The sequence below is a fragment of the Amblyomma maculatum genome, chromosome 7, assembly GCF_055883805.1.
Source record: "Amblyomma maculatum isolate TAMU_Amacu chromosome 7, ASM5588380v1, whole genome shotgun sequence".
In the NCBI taxonomy this organism is placed as follows: Eukaryota; Metazoa; Arthropoda; class Arachnida; order Ixodida; family Ixodidae; genus Amblyomma; species Amblyomma maculatum.
The window spans coordinates 36559471-36582223 of record NC_139350.1 but is presented as its reverse complement, the minus strand read 5'-3'; the positions used below and the strand labels follow the sequence as shown (position 1 = coordinate 36582223).

Genomic DNA, 22753 nt, shown 5'->3' with positions numbered 1-22753 from the left:
CACAGGTTTCAGTTGAGCCCACCGGTAATAAACTGCTGGTGTAAGAAGTTCGGTATAATTCGACAGAAATCGCTGCGGAATCAAGTGCAGATGACGAAGCCGATGGGAACACGTCCCACTCTTCGGCGACCGATATGAAGTCTACAGCGGGTGTTTGAAAATATGCGTCCCAATTCTTGGTTTGGGATACTTTTATAAGCGTACCAGAAGGCCTACAAGGTAGCTGAAAGTGGAGGTCTTTTGGCTTAGGCGCTTAGTTCCACTGTAAAAAGACCAAACTTAATAATGTGTAAAGTACTGCACAAGTTTTCATTAAAATAAAGTTGATTTTAAGTTAAGGTAATGTAGTCCATCGCCGTATCAACACTCCTGAAAATCACAACTTTTATAGTTGCGCATATTTGCAAATGCACTCCTCGTAGTATTGCAGTGCGGATCATTCGTAGAATAACTACGTTGAAGGAGTCTGAACAGTTCTTTGAAACTGTAGAACCTACGAATTTACTGTTACGGCTGTTCTCCACAGAGGGCGTTGAGCGAAATAGGAACACAAGACATTTTTGATAATTTACTGACCGGTGACAAACAACGAGCACTAAACATCTGCTGCATGGAAAGAATAACAGGAACCTGGCAGCCCACAGTCTCCATGTTGCTTGGTGTTGTTGGCGGGGCTCAATGCTCAGGCATGGGAATTCACGGAAATGAGCAACTAAGAAAGAAAAAGAAAAAAAAAATGGGCGAGCAAACAAAATAACCAACACATAAAGAAACAAACATGCAAATAACAAAAAACAGTCACATTGGCGACTCGCTGCGTCGCACCGCGTAGTACTGCTTCTGAGATGAGTTAAACTTCCAAGCCGAAGCACGAAGCTCCAGAAGTTCCAACAGCATGAGCCGCACGTTCCGTGGGGACCGCCGGTCGAGGAAGGCAACCCGTAAGCATTCCATTAGAGCACCCATGCATCGAGGGGCGACTCGGTCAGCGATCCGCCCCGCTGCTTTTAGCACGCGCTCGAGACAATCCATCTGCGGGTAGAAGAGAGTTTCATGTGAAAAGACAAGCGACACTCTTTCGAGCCTGCGCCTAAATGCTTCAGGCAGCCCATCTCACTTTGCCGAAAGTAACCAGGCTGCTCCGAAGGCAAGCGGGCGGCCGTGTGGCGGCGCTCGCTGTGGCTTATCGGTGCTCGTCAGCTCCGAGGTTACAATAGCTGACGTAACTTCACACCCTCACTCTCGCCCGTTGGAAAATAAAAGCTAGATGCGTATGATGTGCCGGCTGCGGTTTGATGTGTGCGAAGCTTGGTTGTGCCCAGCGAGGGCACTCAGTATGGCGACGGGGCTATTCGCTCTTCTCGGCAACTTCCCTGAAGCAGATATATTGCGTTTCTCGCTAAATAATTATATGTGCTTGTGTTCTGTGATCCGCTGCTGAAACGCACCACCAGTATTGCGCTTTCCTGCGTGTGTGATGCGCCTGTTCATTAAAGAATTATAACGCACGTCGAAATTTAAATATGCTTTCTCCAAGGTGCCTTGCGTAGTGCCACATTACCGGTCGTAACTCCGGTACAAAGATATGGGAAAGGTTGTGAACCCTTTCAAGCCACCTTATCTCTCTTTTAAGCGTTCAAAATTGTATTAGCCCCTTGAGGAGGCTGTTCAAAAATAAGTGCAATGATTGATTCTAACAAATTTTTGCATTTGCTTGTAGGTAAGTTTTGGTTTAAGTAAGGAACTAAAATGAAACCTTCCTCGCGCTTAGCCATATTATATGCATGATTCCTTTCTCGTTCCCGGAACACTTATTTCAGGGCGACACTGTCTGGTAAACGTAGCACATATTCGTCATAGAAACGAACAAGAGCTCACCCTGTCTATCACCTGCTTTTCTGTTTTCCACAGTTGCCGAAAAGAGCGAATAGCCCATCGCTATACTGAGCGCCCTCGCTGGGCACAACCAGGCTTCGCACGCGTGAAACCGCAACCCGCACATCATACGCGCCTAGATTTTATCATTCAAGGGGCGAGAGTCAGGGTGCGAAGTTACGTCAGCTGTTGTGCCCTCGGAGCTGACGAGCACCGATAAGCCACAGCGAGCGCAACGCCGCCACATGGCCGCGTGCCTGCTCCGCCAGCCTTCGGAGCAGCCTGGTTACTTTTGGCAAAGAGGGTACGTTTCACTCTCTATGAAGGCAGGGACTGTTATAAAGCTAATCTAACACCTCAATGCATTGTCACATGCGGCGCTACATTTAGCTATGCCAAGCTGTTGTCCACACAGCAAATACAAATTATCAGCGGGCCTACAATGAGAAAATGACTACCCATTATCAAGATGGAATCCTACAGGGAGGCAATAAAATCCTACAGGGAGACAATGAATGTGTTTTAAAGAGAGCTTGAGAAGTAGGCGGCTCGGCGGACAGACACACAGAAAGTGCGCCTCAGCCTTCAGCGGATATAAACAGAAACATATTCAAGCAAAGTGATGTAATAAAATGTGACCGACTAGGGAGATACACGAAATAGTGCGTGAAGAATAGGGCCTACGTCACAAAATACAACGTTGTTTGGTAATAAAGGGCGAAATGAGCTTATTAAATATTCATTGCCTTAGTCTAGAGCAGAAGTAGAAAGTCCTGATTCGACTCCGGCCTGAACGCCCAGCTCAGGTTAATGACCCGGGCCAGAGCGCCTGGCGTTGAAGTCCAACTGGACCAGGAAGCCAACCATAACACGCCTCCGCCCCATATTCCCTAAATGTTTTTCATCGAAACAAATGTTTTTAACACTACTGAGGGACACTGCCTGTACTGCAAAAAGCTAGAACACTGTTGTATGCTAGATTTGCACTGCAGTTTGCATGACTTGGTAATCGACGCAAATATCGAGTGCTTACATAACAATGACCTCAAACGATTTAAAACACAAAAATGAATTTGCGAACAAGGAATGCATGCCTTAAGTGAAGAACAGAATGACAATTGCGAGGCTTTGGCAGATTGTAGAATCGTAAGCTCCGCCAACCTGCCCCGAAGACTATGCGATGTATCCTATGAACGGTGAATAATGGGCGGCATTGACGAAGCCAGGAGCAGATAAACACTGATAGCGTCTATTTGCTTTCACACTCAACGGTGGGCTTTTGAAGATATCAGTAATATTAAAACAATGTAACGAAATCTGTGTTTTGCCATTTTATAGAAAACGGAAATGGTCTACGCTCAAGCAACGAGTGCAGATCCTCCAAGGAAGGACGCGATGCAAGGGATGCTTCGAACGTGCTGAATTTGTAAGTGAGGCAATCTCCTTAATACTGAATAAAAGCGGACGGTGGGCAAAAGATTTCTAACAAGAAGAAAAATTACCTGTGGTTTAGCTGATGGTTAAAATTACACGAAAAACATCGGCATGGCTACGCTAAGGTTCGGCTTGAAAATAAATACATGGCTTTTGCACATTGCAGTTTACTCTATGGTTTCAGTTTTATTTATCCTTAGGGGGCATTTTGAGCACTCAAGTTTTGACCATTAAAATAAACTAAATTAGCTACTAGCCAGCATATAAGACCCCGCTTTAACTGAGATGTATGAACGAGCTAGGGATAACGTGAATGTAAAGGGTTTGCCAGGCTGATTGTGATATCACCATCTCATATGAAAGGAGAGGCCCGAGTTAGTAGTTCCTGCCATAGGGGTTGTCAGAAAGCCCTACGTCCGGTTAGTGCTCGGCCATGTCAACTGCCAGCTACCGCCTCCCACGACCTCTTCTTCTAGCAGTTGCTAGGCAACGGATCAATGTCAGTGCGACAACGGCCAAGGTGCGACCACGAAGAAAGTGCGATCACGGCGAAGAGGCGAAGTGGCTGACGCAGTATAGCCCTCGCCACAAAAAAAGAAATATTGAAAAACATTGATGTCCTTTTTTGAAAAACATGTACTGATAAGGCTTCCCATTTCCTTAGTTGCCATGTTTGTATCAAAATAATTATATCCTGGCCGCTACCACCTACGGTGTGCGTTTGAGTTCACCGTTCGTCATGCTCTTTTATTCCATTGCAGCCTTAGGCTGCGGAGCTAAACAGAATGTCAAAACAAAGCTCAGCCTATTCTAGGGGAGAAGAGACGAGAAAGAGCGCGGAAGTTAAGCAATGCTCTCATAATAAATATCGCCCTACTACAACTAAAGGTTTCAGCTTTGAACTTAGAGGGATGTTAGCTCTTGAACCCAGGCTCGAACTCTAACCGTCAAGATGTGCTCGACAGTATTTTACGATACCCCATAGATGGCACACAGTCAGGAGGTGCCCAAAAACTTGGAGGTTGCACTGTGCGTTTGTGGTCGTACTTCGAAACGCTGGCGCGAAGGATTTAAAGCCTGCGCCAGACTTCGGCAATGGCGTGAAAGCTACCTCCAGTTCTTTAAGAAAGACGTGCGGATACAGACCTCTCCGGCTTCGTCCTGGCCAGGAGATTCTAACATGACCTGGCAGCTGTTGCAAAGCAGCGCCGCCATGCAGAAAGCCCTGCCCGGGTGCTTCATGCAGCCATCCCTCCTCCCGGTTGAGGTCGCCACGATTTCAGCCACGAAGCGGACATACGAAGTCCACTGGTAGCTAGCCTTCGTGGTTCGACAATCCTGTGTCCCTGCATGCCTAGGCATCAAGACCTCCCGCCTGTCGAACCATTCTCGGCACGTTACCAGGAGGCATTCCTCGAAAGCGTCGCTTTTCACCTTCTGCATCAATGCACAGAGCATAGAAGCATGTTGAAAAGTTTTATAACTGTGGGAATATGCTCCCCTTTAAATGACTTCTATATCGTTTTCACACAGTTTTCATATAACACATATATGGCCATACGGAATTGGCATACTTCAATATCCATAGCTCATATAGTCCATATTCCCTCTACATGCTGCATATGCTGTCGATATGTTCCGTATTCAAAACAAAATTATGCGTCGGATCACATGGAAAGTTTCACTAGCGAATTCATAGTTCTTCTCTGGTGGTTTGTCTGGTGTACGAAAAGCCAGTCTTTTAATGCAGAAGGCCATTTGATGGCCACATATACCCTTCATTGGCTATGAATTCTTGTCCCGCCTGTTCGTCTAGTCAACGACGAAACTAAACAAAATCAGTTAGACGTTTCAATGGTTCCAGGTTAGATTCCCGTCTCACCTCCATACCTCAAAGTATCTACCCGCGTTGACAGTCGGGTGACCACGTGGCGTCGCGTAACAAGTGCCCAATTAGTGTCCAATCATTATCACCGGTCAACTGGCACCTGCAAGCGGAATGGTCATTTTTTGCTTACAACGCTAACAGCGCTATGCTTTGTAGAACGAGGCATTATCGATGTCACTTAAAAAAATAATTGAACACTGCATGGCCAAGTTTAGCTACTTACTTTTAATAACGTCAGATGACACCCCACTGTCCTGCTTTTTGGCGCTTTAAGACCAATTATCCGAAATTAGGTGCCTCAGCGGATGTTCTACTACACTGTAGGCTATCTCTCATCCACTTTGTAGGTAAAAAATGCACCTCGCGCGCTGTTCTCACATAAGGCCACAGTAAGCGTCAACATGTAATATTAATATCCAACATACGCGGATAACAGATAGCACGAACATGAACGCGATCACAAATAAGTTGAACTCCAGTTTGTGTTTCGTTTTTACCAATTTACATCTATACGATGTTTTGAATTTCCTTGCACATTTCAAGGGAAGACGGAATGTAAAAACATACATAGATCACGAACAGAATGTAAGCACTAGTAATATGTTGCATCATGGCGAAGGAAGAGGAAGCAGCGCAGAACGTTTGATCTGCACGCAGTCTATTGGCCTTCATGGTTTTGTTCGTCTTGAGCAGCTGGTAGTCGCCGCCTGATGATGGCCTGTGACCTTCATGTTTACACGCCGCCATACCTTGACGGTAACAACCCTAACAACTCGCCCGACACTTCACCTCCACCTTAAAAGGCATGGCGCGATATTGTAATGCCTCCCGTCTACGACTGTTCTTGCTGATCATTGTTGCTGCACAACTAGTTCGATAATTTTTTAATCTGAAATTCTTTATTGTGCTCATATTTTATTATGGATGTGTTAGCATACGCTCGTAAGCTGCCCAGTTACGTCAAATATAAGCCGGCATGCATATTTATAAAGCGCTGCTTTAACCTGATGGAGGTGCACGCAGGGCTTAGAAACAGTACGCCTTATTCATTTGTAGGAGGCCTTGAAGGCTTTGGACTTAAAAATGATGCCACGCGAGCATTGCTGTAGGACGACGAAGCTTGTAGGGATCAATTTGCTGTAACCTTTGCCTCGTGTCGTCCCGATGGCGTAATAAGGTTCCCATCAGCGATGCGGATTAGCGGGCCAGCCTAAGTGGATGTCACTTTCTTGACCTGGGTGGCGAACAGTCCATTGATGAAAGAATAGGCAGCTCTGTTCTGAAATAGTCAGCCCACTAAGGCAGTAACCTTGCGGCCGTCGATATACACTTCAAGGTCACTTGTTCGCGTCCTTGCGTTGCGCGTGGGCCTTGGTGTCAGATCTGATCTCTTCAGGTACTAAGGTAGCGGCCGGGGCGCAGCGTTGTTACTTCGCGGGGCGTCACCATGGAGTCAGGTCGTGTCGTCGTGGATGCTTTCGTCGTGAGCAGCGGCGATGTAAATCTTGCAGCGTCGTCAGTGACGGAGGATCTTCTTTAGTTCGCCATATAAGAACCTCGCCTCAGCTTCTTTGGACGTAACGGCGACACGGTGACAAACCTGCCTCTGTATGGCGACTGGGTGGGATACCAACGGTTTCGTCACTCTGCCCTGAGCAAAAAGTTCTCGATTTCTTCTGGTCGTTCGCCAGGACGGGGTCTTGGGGTGTCGATGTGGAACGGCGCCGGCCGGCGCGTCTCTACGGGCAGTGCGTAGAAGGTGGCCTGCCACACGGCAGTGGAAGCATAGCGAGCGGTGGTTCGCAGTCCTTCCAGGCGTCGCACTTCCTGGGGCTTGAGGATCGTTCGCTGGCTTGGTGACCAGGGGCTAAGGAATGTCGTTCAGTACGTTGTGGGGGTCATAGAAGGTCTAGCTGGAACGCAGGACTGCATAACACAGCAGCTTTATTCACAGCAGTGGGTTCTTCCATCGAAGCAGTTGCAGCCGTGGCTTGGGGAACGTCCAGTGCCAGCTGGACTTATTCAAGCACGACGTTCGTAAGAGTCGCTATTGGGATCAGTTGGGACGATGGGAGAAGTCGTCGCAATTCTTAGAGGACGAAATCGCGGATAACTTCCCCATAGCTATCTCCGCATGTAGTAAGGCGTCACAGTGCCCTGTAGAGAATACTTGGATTGACCAGTTGTAGTCGTGCGTCCTTTGTTTTGAAGGTCGTATTTATATCATCTCCTTTCTGACAGAATGCCGTCATAGTCTTTGGCGACTGGTGTACAGGAAAGGCAAAACGTTGGCCTTTTACACCGCGCATCAGGAAGTTACTCTCCTTGATCATGTTAAAATCGGTCCGGCGGAAGAGATGCTTCATCTCTTAAACGTAAGCAAGGATAGACTCACTTGGGAGTTTAATCCTGGATTGAAGGAGATACAGCGCTCCTTCTTTTTATATAACACTTTAAAACGCCTTCAAAATCCGCGTCTTAAACATGTCTCAATTATGCGAAGAAGCTCCAGGATTTTCACTCACACTCGCGCAGATTCGTGAAGTGATAAATGCACTTGCCCCAACTTGTCTGTGTCATCCCAAGCGTTGAATGATGTCACTCGCTCGATAACGTCAATCCAGTCTTCCGAGTCTTCATCTGGCCGTCCTTGTAGGCTGAGGGGAGTCACGGGTCTGGATGATGACAAGAGGCTGTGCCTGCTTGGGTGGTTCCGTCTACGGCGGCATGGTCACGTTGTTAGGGCGGCATAGTCACGTTGTTTTACGCCCATTTATTCCTGAATTACGCTTGAATAAATGAACACGAGTTACGAGCTATTTTGACCCACTCTGCACGCTTCGTTTCTCTTAACGTTACATCCATTTGTTTGTTTCATAGCACTCTACGTTGTTTACATCTTCAGTAGAACCCTTTCTGTTAGCATTTATATAAAGTGCAGTAAATTGGTGCATATTTTGAGTATAAAGCGCCTCAACTATTCAAAACACTCCAGACGATGTCTAACTATAGCAGTGCCTGTCAAATGCACGTCGGAGTGTTATAGCTGGCGCTCCTGTATAATTTGCCCTGAGTAGAGCGCTGCTCAGCTACTGCAATATAACTTGTTAATCTTAGAGCTAATAAATCCAACTTTGCTCCAAAAGAACATGTATCGGGTAGAAAGTACTTGTGGTAAAAGCAAGCCTGGCGAGAGATGGCTCCCATTGAATCGGTTTCACTAATGCACCTGTTCAACTGACACTATCTCGCATATCATGTGATCGCTCATCTTAGAGTGTCACTTTTCCAGGTCGAGGTCGTTACTGATGGTCAAGCGGAGATTCCTGGGTCATCTACCAGTTTAACTTACTAAACAACACAGGGCAAGCCTTGTCGTGAAAGAGACTAAGTCCCAATTCAACCTTGACTCAACTTCAAGGTCAGCGGAATGGAACCGACGGCCCCCGAATTTGTGCCTGGAGCAGTAATACTACAATTCCAAAAGCGCTGAAAATTGGTTCGAACGCAAAGCGGAACTTCCAAAGCTGTGTTTAAAACCTGCTTTTGCATTCCATGTCAAAAAGGCAGCGTTCTCATAATTCCTCGTTGCAGCTACATCAATAGCCTCTCTGATAATCGCTGAATGTACACGAAAACGTTTTGAAGTCAGTATTGCTGTCACTCATGAATCTTACCTTGATGATGGAAGCACAGAAGTGTGCTCCCGTCTCCGCTTTGCCAGCCTCATCCGTTGACGCTTGTAGGATACTTTGTACTAGGACTTCCATGTCCTCTGGTTGCAGGTTATCTGGCTCTGCGCAAAGAATGGTCCCGCAAATTCCCTCAGTGTAGAGGTAGTGCGAGGCAATGGAATTAAAAGAAAACTACGCACATAACATACATGGTGATTAAGTCGGAGCAGATCTTGCCACTGCATTTGGCTACTCTATAAGTGAAATGCACATTGAAGCCTGGTGCTCATTTATGTAATGAACAGACCCTAAAAGAGAGAATGCGTTAATTAGAAGCACTGTCTTCGTTGTCGCGTGAGCTAGTTGGTTCATCATAACCATCATCATCAGTCTGAATACACGCACTTGAAAGCAATAGTCATATAACTCCACTGTCTGTTCTAGCTGCATCCATGTGATCCCCGAACACTTCATCTCATCCACCAACCTGAATTTAGTCGCTCCCATTTGCTTGTTTTCCCTTACATTTCAAATCATCCTTATGGTCAGCCGGGTATTTTCTCTTGGCACTCATGTCCTGCCCATGCCCACTTCTTCAACTTGATTTGGAATAGGCTGCCATTGACTCGAACTATTTCTTTGACGCATCGTGCACGGTTCCTTTTTCACAACATTCCACCTACCATTTTTCGCTCTATAATTTCTGCGTGGTCTTCAATTTATATATCGTAACGCTTTTTCTAAACCCTTTACCGAGCTCGATGTCTAACACCAAAACTCAGCGAACCCCTTCTGACGTACACTACATTTTCGAGGCCCTCCAACGCAGTTAATAGATCTCTGGTAAGGCTCCACCTGGCCTTTTAATACCTATGCATTTATCCCTCCCAGGTAACCACTGAAAATGCGCCTTCTGTCGCGTCATTACCGATCACGCGGATAGACTCCACAAGACATTCGTTTCCGCACATGCTTACCGTTCTGGGCCTTCTCAAAGATGCCACACCTAGAAGGGCGGGGTGCCACCGAAGGACTCGATGGCTGTCTTCCCTCTAGCATGGCCTCCCTTGGATTGGGCTTGTTGGGGGCGCTGCATGTTGGGGAGAAGCAGTGAAGTGTAAGATAATGTTTTTGCCTTTATGGCAGAAGCTCATCTTCAGGCTAAAATTAACTACTCTGCATTGATAACTGTATCAAGTGTGGTTCTCATACAAGCGGCCCGACCCGAGCCAACGCCCCTTTTCCCTTTTTGTCGCTGCAGCCCCAGCTATAAAACGCAGTGGAGTAAACGGCTGGTTTGTGACCTAACCTATTGATCTGTCGAGTGTCTGATTGAGTCCAACGATACATGGTGTCAGAAGTGGCCTCATCTGCCGAACAGGACTGTTCCCATGGCCAAAGGAATGGACATCGTCAAACCGTCGGAACCACTTCAGCTGACAATAAATGCCTGAAGATTCTAGCTTGTATTCAAGCGGAAACTGGTACTGTTCTTGACAGCGATATCCACCGACAGCCCAACGACAGCGGCGGTCAAAGCGGCGATCCATTGTAGCGCTGCCGGCCACGAAACATTAGAAGTCTGAACAATTTCAGCTTCGCGGAAGGTGAGCGCAAAGATGATGAGGATACGCTGTTAAAAATATACCCTTAATTTTATGAAAATGAAAACGAAATCTACGAAAGACACGAGTTTTGTAACTGTGTGCAAGGCAAGGCCGAACCATTTGAGCCTTTTGCATGAGACCCGGGTATCAAGCTAAGCTGTGTAACTTCAGTGGTCTCGAATAATCCATGGTAAGTGGCCAGGCCGTTTTCCAGAATAGTACGATGCTCAGGGAGAAGATGCTCCGGCATAAGAGTCTCATGTTGCACAGATCAGAATAAATGTGCAAAGCCGCGCAGGATGCCGCACAGCAGAATGCTTTATAGCGCAAAAGAAGTCTGCAAGTAGACTACACCGCAAGAAACGAGCCAGGTAAAAGAATGCAGGTTTGTTGTAAGCAATGCAGCCGGATACGCGCCAGGGTAATGCCCAGCTTAAGGGAAGCGCTGCTACTCCCGCAACAGAATGAACCACTTCTCGGTATGCTGCAGAAATCGCCAAGTCAATCAAATACAGGAAGAACTGGAAGGCGATGACGATGGAAGGCGAAGTTTTGGACGTCAGGATATGTGGTGTCAATAGGCAAGCAGTGCTAGATTTGATGACGCAAGGCCAGAATTCCGGATACAAGTCCATTTCAAAGTTGATTCGGGCTGCCAGGCAAACTTGTTCCCCTCAGAACTTTTCAACTCGTCCGCAGAGGAACGTTTCTGCGCAAGAGCATAGGGTCGTGACTGCCTACTATACGGCATTGTACTCAAACACGGCGGCATCGTCACAGCATCCCTGGCCATTAATGGTCGCTTGACTTGAAGCAAACTCGAAGTTCATTCAAACCCCATTGCACGAAGAAACCTCCAGGATTTGTACTTTTGCAACACCGTTCGGTCGATATCGTTTTTTGCGGATGCCTTTCGGTATTTCGTCGGCATCTGAAGTGTTTCGAAAAACACTAAATGAAATTTTTGAATATCTTCCTGGCGTGAGAGTGCACGTCGAGGACATACTAGTCTGGGGCACTTCCCGGCAGGAGCACGATGTACGCCTTCGGTCGGCTCTGCAAGCAGCTGAGCAGGCCGGTCTCACATTTATTCGTGAGAAATGCACTGTTGGCGTTCAAGAAAATAAGTTAATGAGCTAAGCACGAGACAAACTCTTTTTATTGTGAAAAACTGCTGAGAAGCAATCCTTGGCTTTAAAACGTGCCTGCAATTTGGCTTCATTCCAACAGCTGTCGCCGCCGTAAATCACGATGGGCGCGGTGATTCGTGCCTCGCAGAGCAAACTACCCTGCACCTTTTCCGTGAAATTGGCTGCTTGAAACGACAGTACACGATGGCGTTATTACCTGGTTCGGTTCCAGTGGTACAACCGGCCAAGAAGGTACCCTTCTCTTTAAGAGAGACACTACATGAAGGGCCCAGCCGCGTGGAGAAGGCGCCTGTTATAAAAATAAGTAGATTTACCCACTGAGTGGGTAGGTCCATATGTCATACAACGCAAAAAGAATGGAAGAAAGGAAGGCTCTGGGTGTGCGTGTATCAACGAGAAGTAAAGACATCATGCGCGAAAATTGCTTGATTACTGGACGTGTAGATACTGAGTGCGAACTTTCTGGGGCACAATTAGTTTGCTGCCTCGCCGCGAACTCTGACTTCTGTAAAATTCCAGTCGATGAAGCCACGTCATGGGTATGCACATTTGTAACTCCGTTCGGCCGCTACTGATTTTCTTCTCGCTTTCGCGATATCTTCCGCCAGTCAGGTGTTGCAGAAGATGTTAAAAGAGATTTTTTGAAGTTTTACCAGGGGGCATGTCAATTTCGAATATGTCTTAATCTAAGGTAACAGCAATCAATTTGATGAGCGCCAGCGTGCCGCAATAGGAAGGGTAGAAGACGCTGGAGTCAAGTTCAAGCGTGAAAAGTGCGTCCTGGGTGTGAAAGAAATAGTTTCTTGGTGACGTCACCAGCGAACATGAAATTCTGCCCAGCGCTGATCTACTTTGAACCGTTCGAGGTACACCATACTTGCAAAACAAAAATGCAGTACGCGGAATGCTAGGGGTCGTTAGCTACTTCCGAAGTATCTGCCTCGACTGAGCGATAAAACTTTCCTGCCGCGCAGGTTGGTAAAAGCAACCGTTGTTTTCGACTGGGCTCCAGTTTATCAGCGTGATTGGAAAGAATGAAAAAGCTCCTTCATTCCCCTTCTTCGACGCAGAGAAGGAAACAAAAATTTCGGCTGACCCATCAGGGCTAGCGATAGACTAGGTATTTTTGCTAAAGCATGAGAGTGATTGACGCCCAGTCATGTACGCTTTGCAAGCGCTAACCAATAGCGAAACGCGGTACTCTCAAATCGATAAAGAAACCCTCGAAATTGGTTTTCCATGCGAAAAGTTTCACCAGCTGGTCTATGGCCGAAGGATTGCCATTGAAACGGATCACAGGCCTCTGTAGGCCATCACAAAAAAGAATAACGGCGATATGCCACTACGAACAATAACGGCCGATCGCCTCACGTTGGCCATCAAGGTTTTGTTAAGTGTGCCGCGTACGTGCGTCGTAAACAGTGACATTGATGCAGCACGGGCACGGATTGTATACCTCTGTGCTTGAACCTTTGTGCCTCTGTACTTGGAGCTAACAGATAGCAGATAGCTTCAGATATCTGATAGCAGATACCGGTGCTGGCAAATGGACATGGCAGTAATTTAATTACAGTAATGAATGAAATTACTGTTTCTTAATTACTTTTTGCAATAATTTGCAATGTAATGAATTATTTCTTAGGTATGGTAATTTAGTAATGCAATGAATTACTTTTTCGGTTGTTCTTTCCAGCAAAAGTAATTATTTCCTTTCGAAATTACCCCGCCGGGGTGGCGCAGTGGTTACGGCGCTCGACTACTGTTCCCAAGGACGCGGGATCGAATCCACGGCCTCGGCGGCCGCTTTTCGATGGAGGCGAGAAGCAAGGCGCCCGTGTGCTGTGCGATGTCAGTGCACGTTAAAGAACCCCAGGTGGTCGAAATTTCCGGAGTCCTCCACTACGGCGTCTCTGATAGCCTGAGTTACTTTGGGACGTTAAACCCCACAAACCAACAAACCAACCAACCAACTTTTATTAAATTTCGCCACTACTTCTGCAGTAGACAATAATGTAGAGTACTGTGAAAGCAGGAAGGCGTACGGAAAGCCGAAGCCAGCGTAACGGAGCGGCAAAAGGAGACAGAATTGAGCAGAATAGTGCGTCTGAGACCTCGTGTGCAGTAGGGTCCCATAGTGTGGCTATGCCATTGCAAGCATTCTCCGATTGGCAGGATACAGGGCGTCAAGGAAATGCCGAAGAGAGAGGCGGTGCAAGAAGGCTGGTGTAAAACTAAATGTGAGCGCGGTGCAATGGCCCTCCCTGTTTCGTCGGCTTAGGCACACTGGTGCCCGGTTACACTCGTCACCACAGGGGCGAGGGAGGATTGGTGTTGGTAGAGATAGGCGGAAGGGTCCATGGTGTGAGCCAATATGTCTTAAACATTATTGAGCAGTGAGCCTTATTGAGCAGTGACGTCGATTCTTTGGACCACGGAAGCAATAAATAACCTTGCTTCTACGGGCCCTTCAAATCGCGGAGACAATTCCGGGCCAGCAAGACACTGGGTTCGCCGTTCATTTTACGATCGTTCGACCATGCTTTCGCTTTTGTTGTTTTTAGCCGTTTTGTTTTGTAAAGCAAGTGCTGTAGGAAAAAGCGAAGGAATACCTCTCTGGGATGGAATTTGGCGGGAAGACGAAAAAATGTGTGTGCTTCGCGTCTGGAGGACAAGCTGTTTTGTTTAGAGCTTTACTTAGTTTTGCATAAATAAAAGCTAGAAAGTAACTTAAAAGTAATTCACGTACTCAATATAAGTACTTGTAATATATTTTCATTACTTTTGAGAACAGTAATCAGTACTGTATGTTAGTTTTCTGCAGTTTTCAGCAAAATATTAGTAATGTAAGTTATTTATTTTTAAAAGTAATTTTGCATGTATGCTGCCAAGCAACTTTCTCTTACTTTTGTATATTTAATAAAGTAACCACTACAACATATGCTGCCAAGATTACAGCGATCCTTTGTCTATTTTCTCTGATAGCATTATGATGTGCAGCTTTCCCTTGCAAAGACCAGCTTTTGGCTACATGCTCTTCCGTGCCCCTGCCCTTCCTGCAGGCCTCTAATCAATTTGAAGACGTCCGAGTTCATGCTGTGCAATTCTACTCCAGCATAGTAAGGACACAAGAAAGCGACACCTCCTAAGTGAGGTACTAGCGGACCCATCATCATCATCAGCCTGACTACACCCACTGCAGGGAGAAGGCCTCTCCCATATTGCTCCCCTTAACCCGGTTCTTTGCTAGCTGCATCCACTTGACCCCTGCGAACTTCTTAACCTCATCCGCCCACCTAACTTTCTGCCGCCCTCTGCTATGCTTTTCCTTCTCTTGGAATCCAGTTTGTTACCCTAAGCGACCATCGGTTATCCTCTCTTCACACATGTCATGCCCATGCCCATTTCTTCTTAATTTCCACTAGAATGTCGGTAACTTGAGTTATTTCTCTGACCCACTCTGCACGCTTCCTATCTCTTAATGTTACCCCTACCATTTTTCGTTCCATAGCCCTCTGGGTTGTCCTCAACTTAAGTAAAACTCTCTTGGTTAGCCTCCACGTTTCAGCCCCATAGGTGACTACAGGTAAGATGCAACTGTTGTATACTTTCCTCTTGAGCGATACCGGTAAGCTGCTAGTCATAACCTGAGAGTGGGCAAAGATACTTGAGCAATGATTTGCAGCAGATGGCTCAAGGAGCTAAGATTGAAGGAGCGTTAAACCCTTTGTAGCAGAACAATCGGTAGTGATGGAATACTGCTGCAAGAATGTAAGGTCCTCGTACAAAAATAATGGGAGCAAAAATGCTGCAAAAGTTGCATGCAGGACATCTTGGACTGAAAACGAGTAAGGCCAGAGCTCATGGTCTGAGTTTCTGGTCGAGCATTGGCAGTGCTATTTGGACGCTTATTCGCAAATACAGCGCATGCCACAAGTATGCGTACAAGCAACCTTTCGAGCCTTTTATTTTGTGGCCGACACTTGGGGAGCCGTGATACTAGGTAGAAATCGATTTCTCTCACTTTAACCAAAGAAAATACAGCGCTAAAGGTTTGACCAAACACACGGAAAGACGAACGGGACAGGCGCTGTCCCGTTCGTCTTTCTGTGTGCTTCGTCAAAAACTTAAAACGGTAGTTCCTTTGGTTAAACAATGTCCCACCAACTAGCCCAGCAAGAGATACTGTTGACCTAACTTACTTTTACTTTACTGGTGATATATACGTAGTGGGGTTTGAAGCGCCTTCTAGCTTTCCAAACGTGAAGCTTGCTGTTAGCAATGCGCGTGAAGTAATTACGAAAGGTCTCTGTTATGTTAGCACTGTGGAGAAATCCTGCCCAACTATGTACTGACAATGGGCCTCAATTCGCTTCCCAAGATTTCGCGGATATTGCACGCCGAAGTGACGTCATCCTGATTACGTGAAGCCCTGAATTTCCAAGGTCGAAAAGTGTGGCCGTAAAATGAATACAACTTTAAAAAGAAATTAGCGCAAATACTTGGATGGGACAAAAGAAAAAAAAACACACACGACGATTGACAAGATCTACTACCAACTGTTTATTAGGGTGCGTACACGAGGAATATAAAGTAAAATAGGAGCATGCACTGATGATACAGGTTCACATTCCAAGCAAATGCAAATTGATTAGAGCACGCAGAATCAAGAAAAGCACATTCAGCGTCATATATCTGCAAAGACGCGTCACTCGCACAGCGATCAGATATTTTGAGATGGAAGGCCTCTAGCACAAGCCGAGATTTTACATTGGCGCTTCTGCCTAGAATCTTAGTATTCTGAAATACTAAGTACAAATGAGTACAAATAGTGAAGCGCATTTTGAAAAACAAAATTACTATTGTTCAATGCTGCTGAACCAAATATTGAGCGAAAGCATTAGTTGCGGGTGACCAAGCGTTCTTCTCTTTTTTTTCTTCCTCAGCCCAAATATAAAGCCCCGCTGTAACCAAACGGTATGAACGTGCCTTAATGGCCTATAAGGGTAACGTGAATGCAAGGGTTCCAGCAGGCTGATTCTGTCATAACCGTCCCATGTGAAACGAGAGACCCAAGTTGGCAGCTCCTGCAGTATGGAAAGGTTTCAGTGTTTGTTTCAGCAGCCGCACCTGATGCTGTGACCTAAGTTTTTGTAACATGTCCATCACATGGCTTATCGTGACCGCCTGCGATTATAGGACTTGAGGATGTCCTAGGGGTAGATGTCCACTTCGTCGTCGTCGCTGTCGTCGACTATGTGGCAGTTTTTGTGTTCACAGCATATGTTGTCGATTACGCCTTAGAAGGCGGTCATTGTCTGTTAGGATGAGCTATCGAGGAGCCACCTTCAGGAGAACAAACGCTTTACGCGATCACTGCCGGTCGTTTCGAACTCGTACCTTGTCTCCTTGCTGCTGTGGAAGCATTGGCTTGCCCTTGGATGTCTTGCGCAGCTTCACTACGGGATTCTCTGTTTTCTGCATTGAGGTAAAGTGGTGCGCAGCCGGTGACGTTGCAACGATTCTCCTAGTGATTGGCCATTCTCTAATGGAGACGCTCGATAGGATAAGACTCATTCAGAAGTATAACTAGTCTCCGCAGTTTATTTTTAATTGGGAAAGCAATACTACTCAAGGTTTTGAGCCTTCAAAGTGGCGCGGCCGCACCCACGTGACACTAGGATGAGCTGGGCTACCAACTTAAGCGATCGGTGTAGCGCGGCCGCACCCACGTGAAGCTATAATGTCACACCCCACGTGACACTAGTGTCAGAGCTGGCATGTTCATACGGCTTGGTTAATGCGGGGCTTTATACGTGGGTCAGCCTGTAGCATTCGGCATTCACATTTCTAAATAAAACTGCATGACTACTAGTCTATAGCTTGAGGAGCATACACTGTTCTATAGCCAGCTAAGCAGCTTATATGACTTGCAGTCTGCAGCTTTAGAGGCATTCACATTTCTATAGACAGCTAAAGGCAACTGCATGACTAGTAATCTATAGCTTCAGGAGCATAAAAGATTCTATAGCCAGCAAAAACAGCTCATATGACTTGCAGTCTGTAGCTTTAGAGGCGTTCACATTTCTATAGACAGCTAAAGATAACTGTATTGCTTATATTCTATAGCATCCGGAGTATAAATTTTTCTATAGCTTGCTAAAACTGATTCTATGGCTTGTAGTCTGTTACTTTAGAGGCATTCAAATTTCTAGACAGAGCTAAAGATAATTGTATTACTAATATTCTATAGCTTTAGGAGCATAAACTTTCCTATAGCTTGCTAGAACTGATTCTATGGCTTGCAGTCTCCAGCTTTAGAGGCATTCAAATTTCAATAAACAGTTAAAGATATCTGTATAACAAATAATCTATAGCTTCGCGGACATATGGGTTTCTATAGTTAGCTAAATAGATTTTGTATCGTTCAGAAGCTATAAACAAAGTGGTTGGTTGGTTGGTTTATAGGAAGGGAAAGGCGCAGTATCTGTCACACTTGCTCTGTGGACACCTGAACCGCGCCGTAAGGGAAGGGATGAAGGTGGGAGTGAAAGTGGATAGAGAGAAAGGGGGGCCGTAGTGGAGGGCTACGGAGTAATTTCGACCACCTGGGGATCTTTAACGTGCGCTGACATCGCACAGCACACGGACGCCACTTCGTTAACAAAGTGGTATAGAAATTTTATAGCTGTCTATAGATATTCCTTTGGCACTTTATAGCTGTCCATAGGTAGACATAGACGACCATAAACTTTTCCATTGAAGGACATACACAATTTTTGTATGGAGAAAGCGATATAAGTTGCTTTGGCTGGCTATAGAAAAGTTTATGCTCCCAAAGCTATAGACTAGTAGTCATACCGTTATCTTTAGCCGTCTATAGAAATGTCAATAAATTTAAAGCTACAGACTGCAAGCCATATAACCTGTTTTAGCAGGCTATAGAATATTGTATGTACCAAAAGCTATAGACCAGACCATAAGAACTTTTTGTATGAGGCAGATCAACCCAATACACACAGAGCCTAAACGGATGACATGTGATGCCAATTGTCGCCACGTTTCTTAGCGCATCATCAAATCTGATTTCTTCGGAGAGGAAAAAAGGCATGAGGTGTAGTTATCATACAAGCGGCCCGATAACTCGCCAACGCCCGTTTTACTACTCTGTTGCTGGAGCCCCAGCTATCAAGTGCAGTGCATTAAACGGGCGTGGGGTTTTTTACTGGCCTAGCCTACTGATGTGTCGTGTGTCGGCTCGAAGCCAACGATAGACGCTCCTACACATATACAGCCCTACGTTGCTTTCTTTTCCACCCAATTTAAGGGCATTGTTTCTGGCTTTGTAAAACCCATCAGTCAACTAAGAAATCCTTTCACCTAAATATTTCACGCTGTTGCTCTGCCTACGCCATAGTGCTTTATGCTAAGTACAACTCAACTTCTGAAATGATTAACGCACAGGCCACAATGATCTGAGGCAGGTTTAGGAGCTATAAATGAAATTAGCTTTTAGATATAATCGAGTTACTCCCAACACAAAGCAAACAGATAAATAAGCAAAAGATTTTCAAAAACGCAAGCGGTAGAGATACCAGAGCTAATATTTGATATGCTTGAAAAATGCTTGAAGATACTCAGTGACAAACTTTGAGAAAACGGTATGCAAATGGAATACATTTCGCAGTATCGGCAATGAAATATTGAATTTGCCTTTAATTGCGAAAGCAATATACTACTCGCACTTTCAAGCCTTGGTGCTAACCACGTTTGACATTTGACCTTTAGACGACCCCCGTAGACAACCCCAAGCTGGCAGGAGATGCCAACTTGGGTCTCTTGTTTCATATGGGACGGTTATGTCAAAATCAGCCTGCTAGGACCCTGGCATTCACGTTACCCCTATAGGCCACTAAGGCATGTTCATATGGGGTGGTTAAAGCGGGGCTTTATATGCGGGCTGAGGAAAAAGAAAAAGAGAAGAACGCTCGGTCACCCGCAGCTAATGATTTCGCTCCATATTCGGTTCAGCAGCTTTGAACCCTTGTAATCTGTCCTTGATTTGAAAATCTAAATTTGACTCTACCTTTATGGACAAAAACTTAGAGTTGTCTTGAAGGCCTAATTTTAAACATCATGTCTAAAATAGTAATATTATGAATATCAGATATTTCGAATATAATTCGTGATAAATGAAGACACTACTGTGCTTTAATGCGACCAAGTGTAAAAAATTGTAATGTTCTTGTTTAAGGCTAATTTTAAAGTCTTCTATTCTCACTTCGGTTACTGGAATGTAAACTAGTGTATAGAATAGAATTATAAATTCGCTGAACCATTGTAAATTCACGAGGCGAAGCGAAATGGTAGATTCATAAATGGTGCAACAACAGGAATGACCACTAGTATCGTTTTTTACCTGCCTGATACTTTCCTCTAACATTTTAAATTCAGCAACAAACTGAGAACTTACCCAACGAAACTAACGCTCTAACGATCTTTTTTTCAGTGATTCATCAGTGCTTACTGGCTGCAGCCGTGAAAAAAGTCTGAGAAGAGCTTTTTTGGGTCATCTCGATGGGTACATCAGAAAGGTGTGGCTCATTTTCGAACTTCACAGCATTTGTGTGCAAAATGTCTTTTCACGCCTTTTATTCTGGGACCTTTTGCTACAGTAAGACCTATAGAGGATCTGTGCACAAAAAGCTTTACCTAACTTCGGTGTTTGGATTTGGCTCATTTATAAAACAATATTTTCTTTTCTATATGGACCACGGGCACAGATATTTCAAATTCCTGTTAGCAAGGTGTTTGTGCCTGTCGATAACGCTGAACTCCCCAGATGAAACGCCTTTGCAATCGATGAACCAGCTCCAGAAAGCTGGATGTTGCATTGTGTCGCGTGTAATTTCCTGGGGCTAGTTTTTGCCCAGTGTCCGCGCTTTACCAATCTCTTTCTCTATGTAGCACGTTTGTTGCTATCGCCGCCGCCGAGTTGCTTAGTTCTTTTGCAGGCGCAAGTCAGCCCAATGAAGAGTTTTCTTCAGTGCAATCACCGACTCTTCATTTGTGCCAACGACCCTGGTCACCACCACGTGACAATATCCTCTCACCGTTGGTGTACCTTTCAGTTGAAGACTTCGAACTCAATGGGATTCATTCATTCATTGACACTGTTATTCATACACCAGTGTGTACAGGAAGCCAAGGAAAAAAAAAGCTGTTTTACGATGGCTTGAGGAGCCCCTAGCCCGCAAAAATGCACTGGCGCCAAAAAACACAGTCAATGAAAAAATGATTACAGCCTAGTGATAACAAAGAAAAGGAATAATAGTAGTGTTTTAAGAGAATAGCAGACTTTCATGTCCTATCCTAGAGGCATGCTCCGGATTATACGAGGCTGCCATGGTTCGAAATGAAGAGGAGGGAAGATGTCTGGGTTGCTCAGTTTTTCAAGGCTTCGAGTATTCAAAAGGCAATGCCTCTAACGCTGACGGACATTTTTCCTTTCTGGTGTTTATAATGCTATCGCTTTAAGACGACCACTTATCCTTCAGTGGTGAAAAAAGTACTAAGCGTCAGTGCTACTAAAATTAAAACGCATTTAGCCACTGTGGACTGCAATGAGTGGACGGAGCGCTACCATCCGCTTCTTTCATTAATACTGGACAGCGCCATTCCTGAACATCTAGAGTACTAGCCCGAGAGCAAGGGAATAGTTGTGCGTCTTGCCGGGTATCGTCTCGCAGCGAACGCGCACGCGAGATCGCAGCGGCGCGGTGCGGCCCCGCAGCCGTGATCTCACCACTTTTCCCACGATAGTAAATATTTTTTAGGTTCGAATCGTCTTTGCTATCAAGCTTCCAATTTGAACAGTACACGAATGCTAAGTGGCAAGTGAAATGGTATGACATCGCACTGATGACTGCTTAAAAAAGTGCAGCATCAAAGCTGTGATACGAATTAACGTGTGCACTTTTTTCAGACACGTTTTTCTCAAATCCAGGGAACAGAGTCAGAGTTTTGGTCGAACGGGCTTTATATATCGCGTAAAATGCTGCGAAATACCTCATAGCTTTCATATGCGCAGAAAGGACAGCTTTACTCACACTGAAATACCATAGCTGCTTTCTGGGGCAGTTAAGCGACCTGACATAAATGTCATGGCTACAAGGGTATGACTAGTGACATCAGTAGGCAGTTTATCTGCATAATTGACTCTCCTGATTTACGAAATGTGCCTTGAATTCAGAATTTTATGTTTCTAGCAATCAGCTGCTCACTAATCCGCCTGTGAAAGGCACAGACACACTGTAAAAAAAAGCTCTACTTTACGTAAAAACCCGTTGGTAATGCGTTGCCGAAGAGGTTTCCGTATGCTAATTACGGCCATACGTGCACGACATACGACAATTTCTGTGTGCTTGGTAATTGGAGGTTTCGTATAAGTGTTCGCGGAATGAAATTGTTTCTCCGAAGACAGATGCTCCAGTTTTGTTTCTGGAAAGCTACGTTGACCTCATATGACGATTTCTGTATGCTTGGTACTGAAAGGCTTCGGTTTTCTTGTTGCTGACGATTACACAATGCACAAGTGTATTACCTCCGTAACAGTCATTTGAGCTGAAGCAGAAATGACCTGAATATTAACATGTTCACTACCTAGTTGGTCACCACCCTGTCGGAAATTTTTCTCATGGTGGTTATGATGGAACCATGATCATGGTGGATTATGGTAGTGGGCATATGGTCGTTATGGTGGGCATGGTTGTTATGGTGTGCATGGTTGTTATGGTGGGCATGGTCGTTATGGTGTGCATGGTCATTATGGTGTGCATGGTCATTATGGTGCGCATGGTCGTTATGGTGTACATGGTCGTTATGGTGTGCATGGTGGATAGCAAGGTAGGTATGTACAGCCACGGCCGGTCTCGAGGGAGAGAGTGCGCTCTTTCTTCCGGCATCCTCAATAGCCGCGGATAGCAATGGGAACGTTTTTCCTCGAGTTACGCTCTCCACCGCTGCAAGGCACGCGACCTGCTCACTGTTCGCTCCGCATCTGCTTCAGCGGCGCCGGGTGGCTTCTGCCTGGTTTCATGTTGTCGCTCGCAGGTTTCATGGTGAGTG

The 22753-nt window shown here is 45.6% G+C and overlaps 1 protein-coding gene across 1 annotated transcript; it reads right to left on the bottom strand.

The window, feature by feature from the left end:
- Positions 1-240: 240 nt before the first annotated feature.
- Positions 241-22745, bottom strand: LOC146182994 (polyadenylate-binding protein-interacting protein 1-like). The gene is made up of 5 exons (XM_084608317.1): positions 22672-22745; positions 9849-9961; positions 8875-8993; positions 4456-4746; positions 241-1032 (listed from the first exon to the last, which is right to left on the bottom strand). Exons 1-5 carry the CDS (start codon positions 22743-22745, stop codon positions 799-801), a joined length of 831 nt encoding a protein of 276 aa, XP_084464443.1. The 3' UTR covers positions 241-798.
- Between the last annotated feature and the right edge of the window lie 8 nt (positions 22746-22753).

Coding starts and splice junctions, on each gene's coding strand:
- LOC146182994 (XM_084608317.1), bottom strand. CDS start 22,745: ATGAAACCTGCGAGCGACAACATGAAACCAGGCAGAAGCCACCCGGCG. Junction 8,994..9,848: donor CTTTGAGAAGGCCCAGAACG/GTAAGCATGTGC, acceptor TTCTTTGCGCAG/AGCCAGATAACCTGCAACCA. Junction 4,747..8,874: donor TCTGTGCTTCCATCATCAAG/GTAAGATTCATG, acceptor GCATTGATGCAG/AAGGTGAAAAGCGACGCTTT.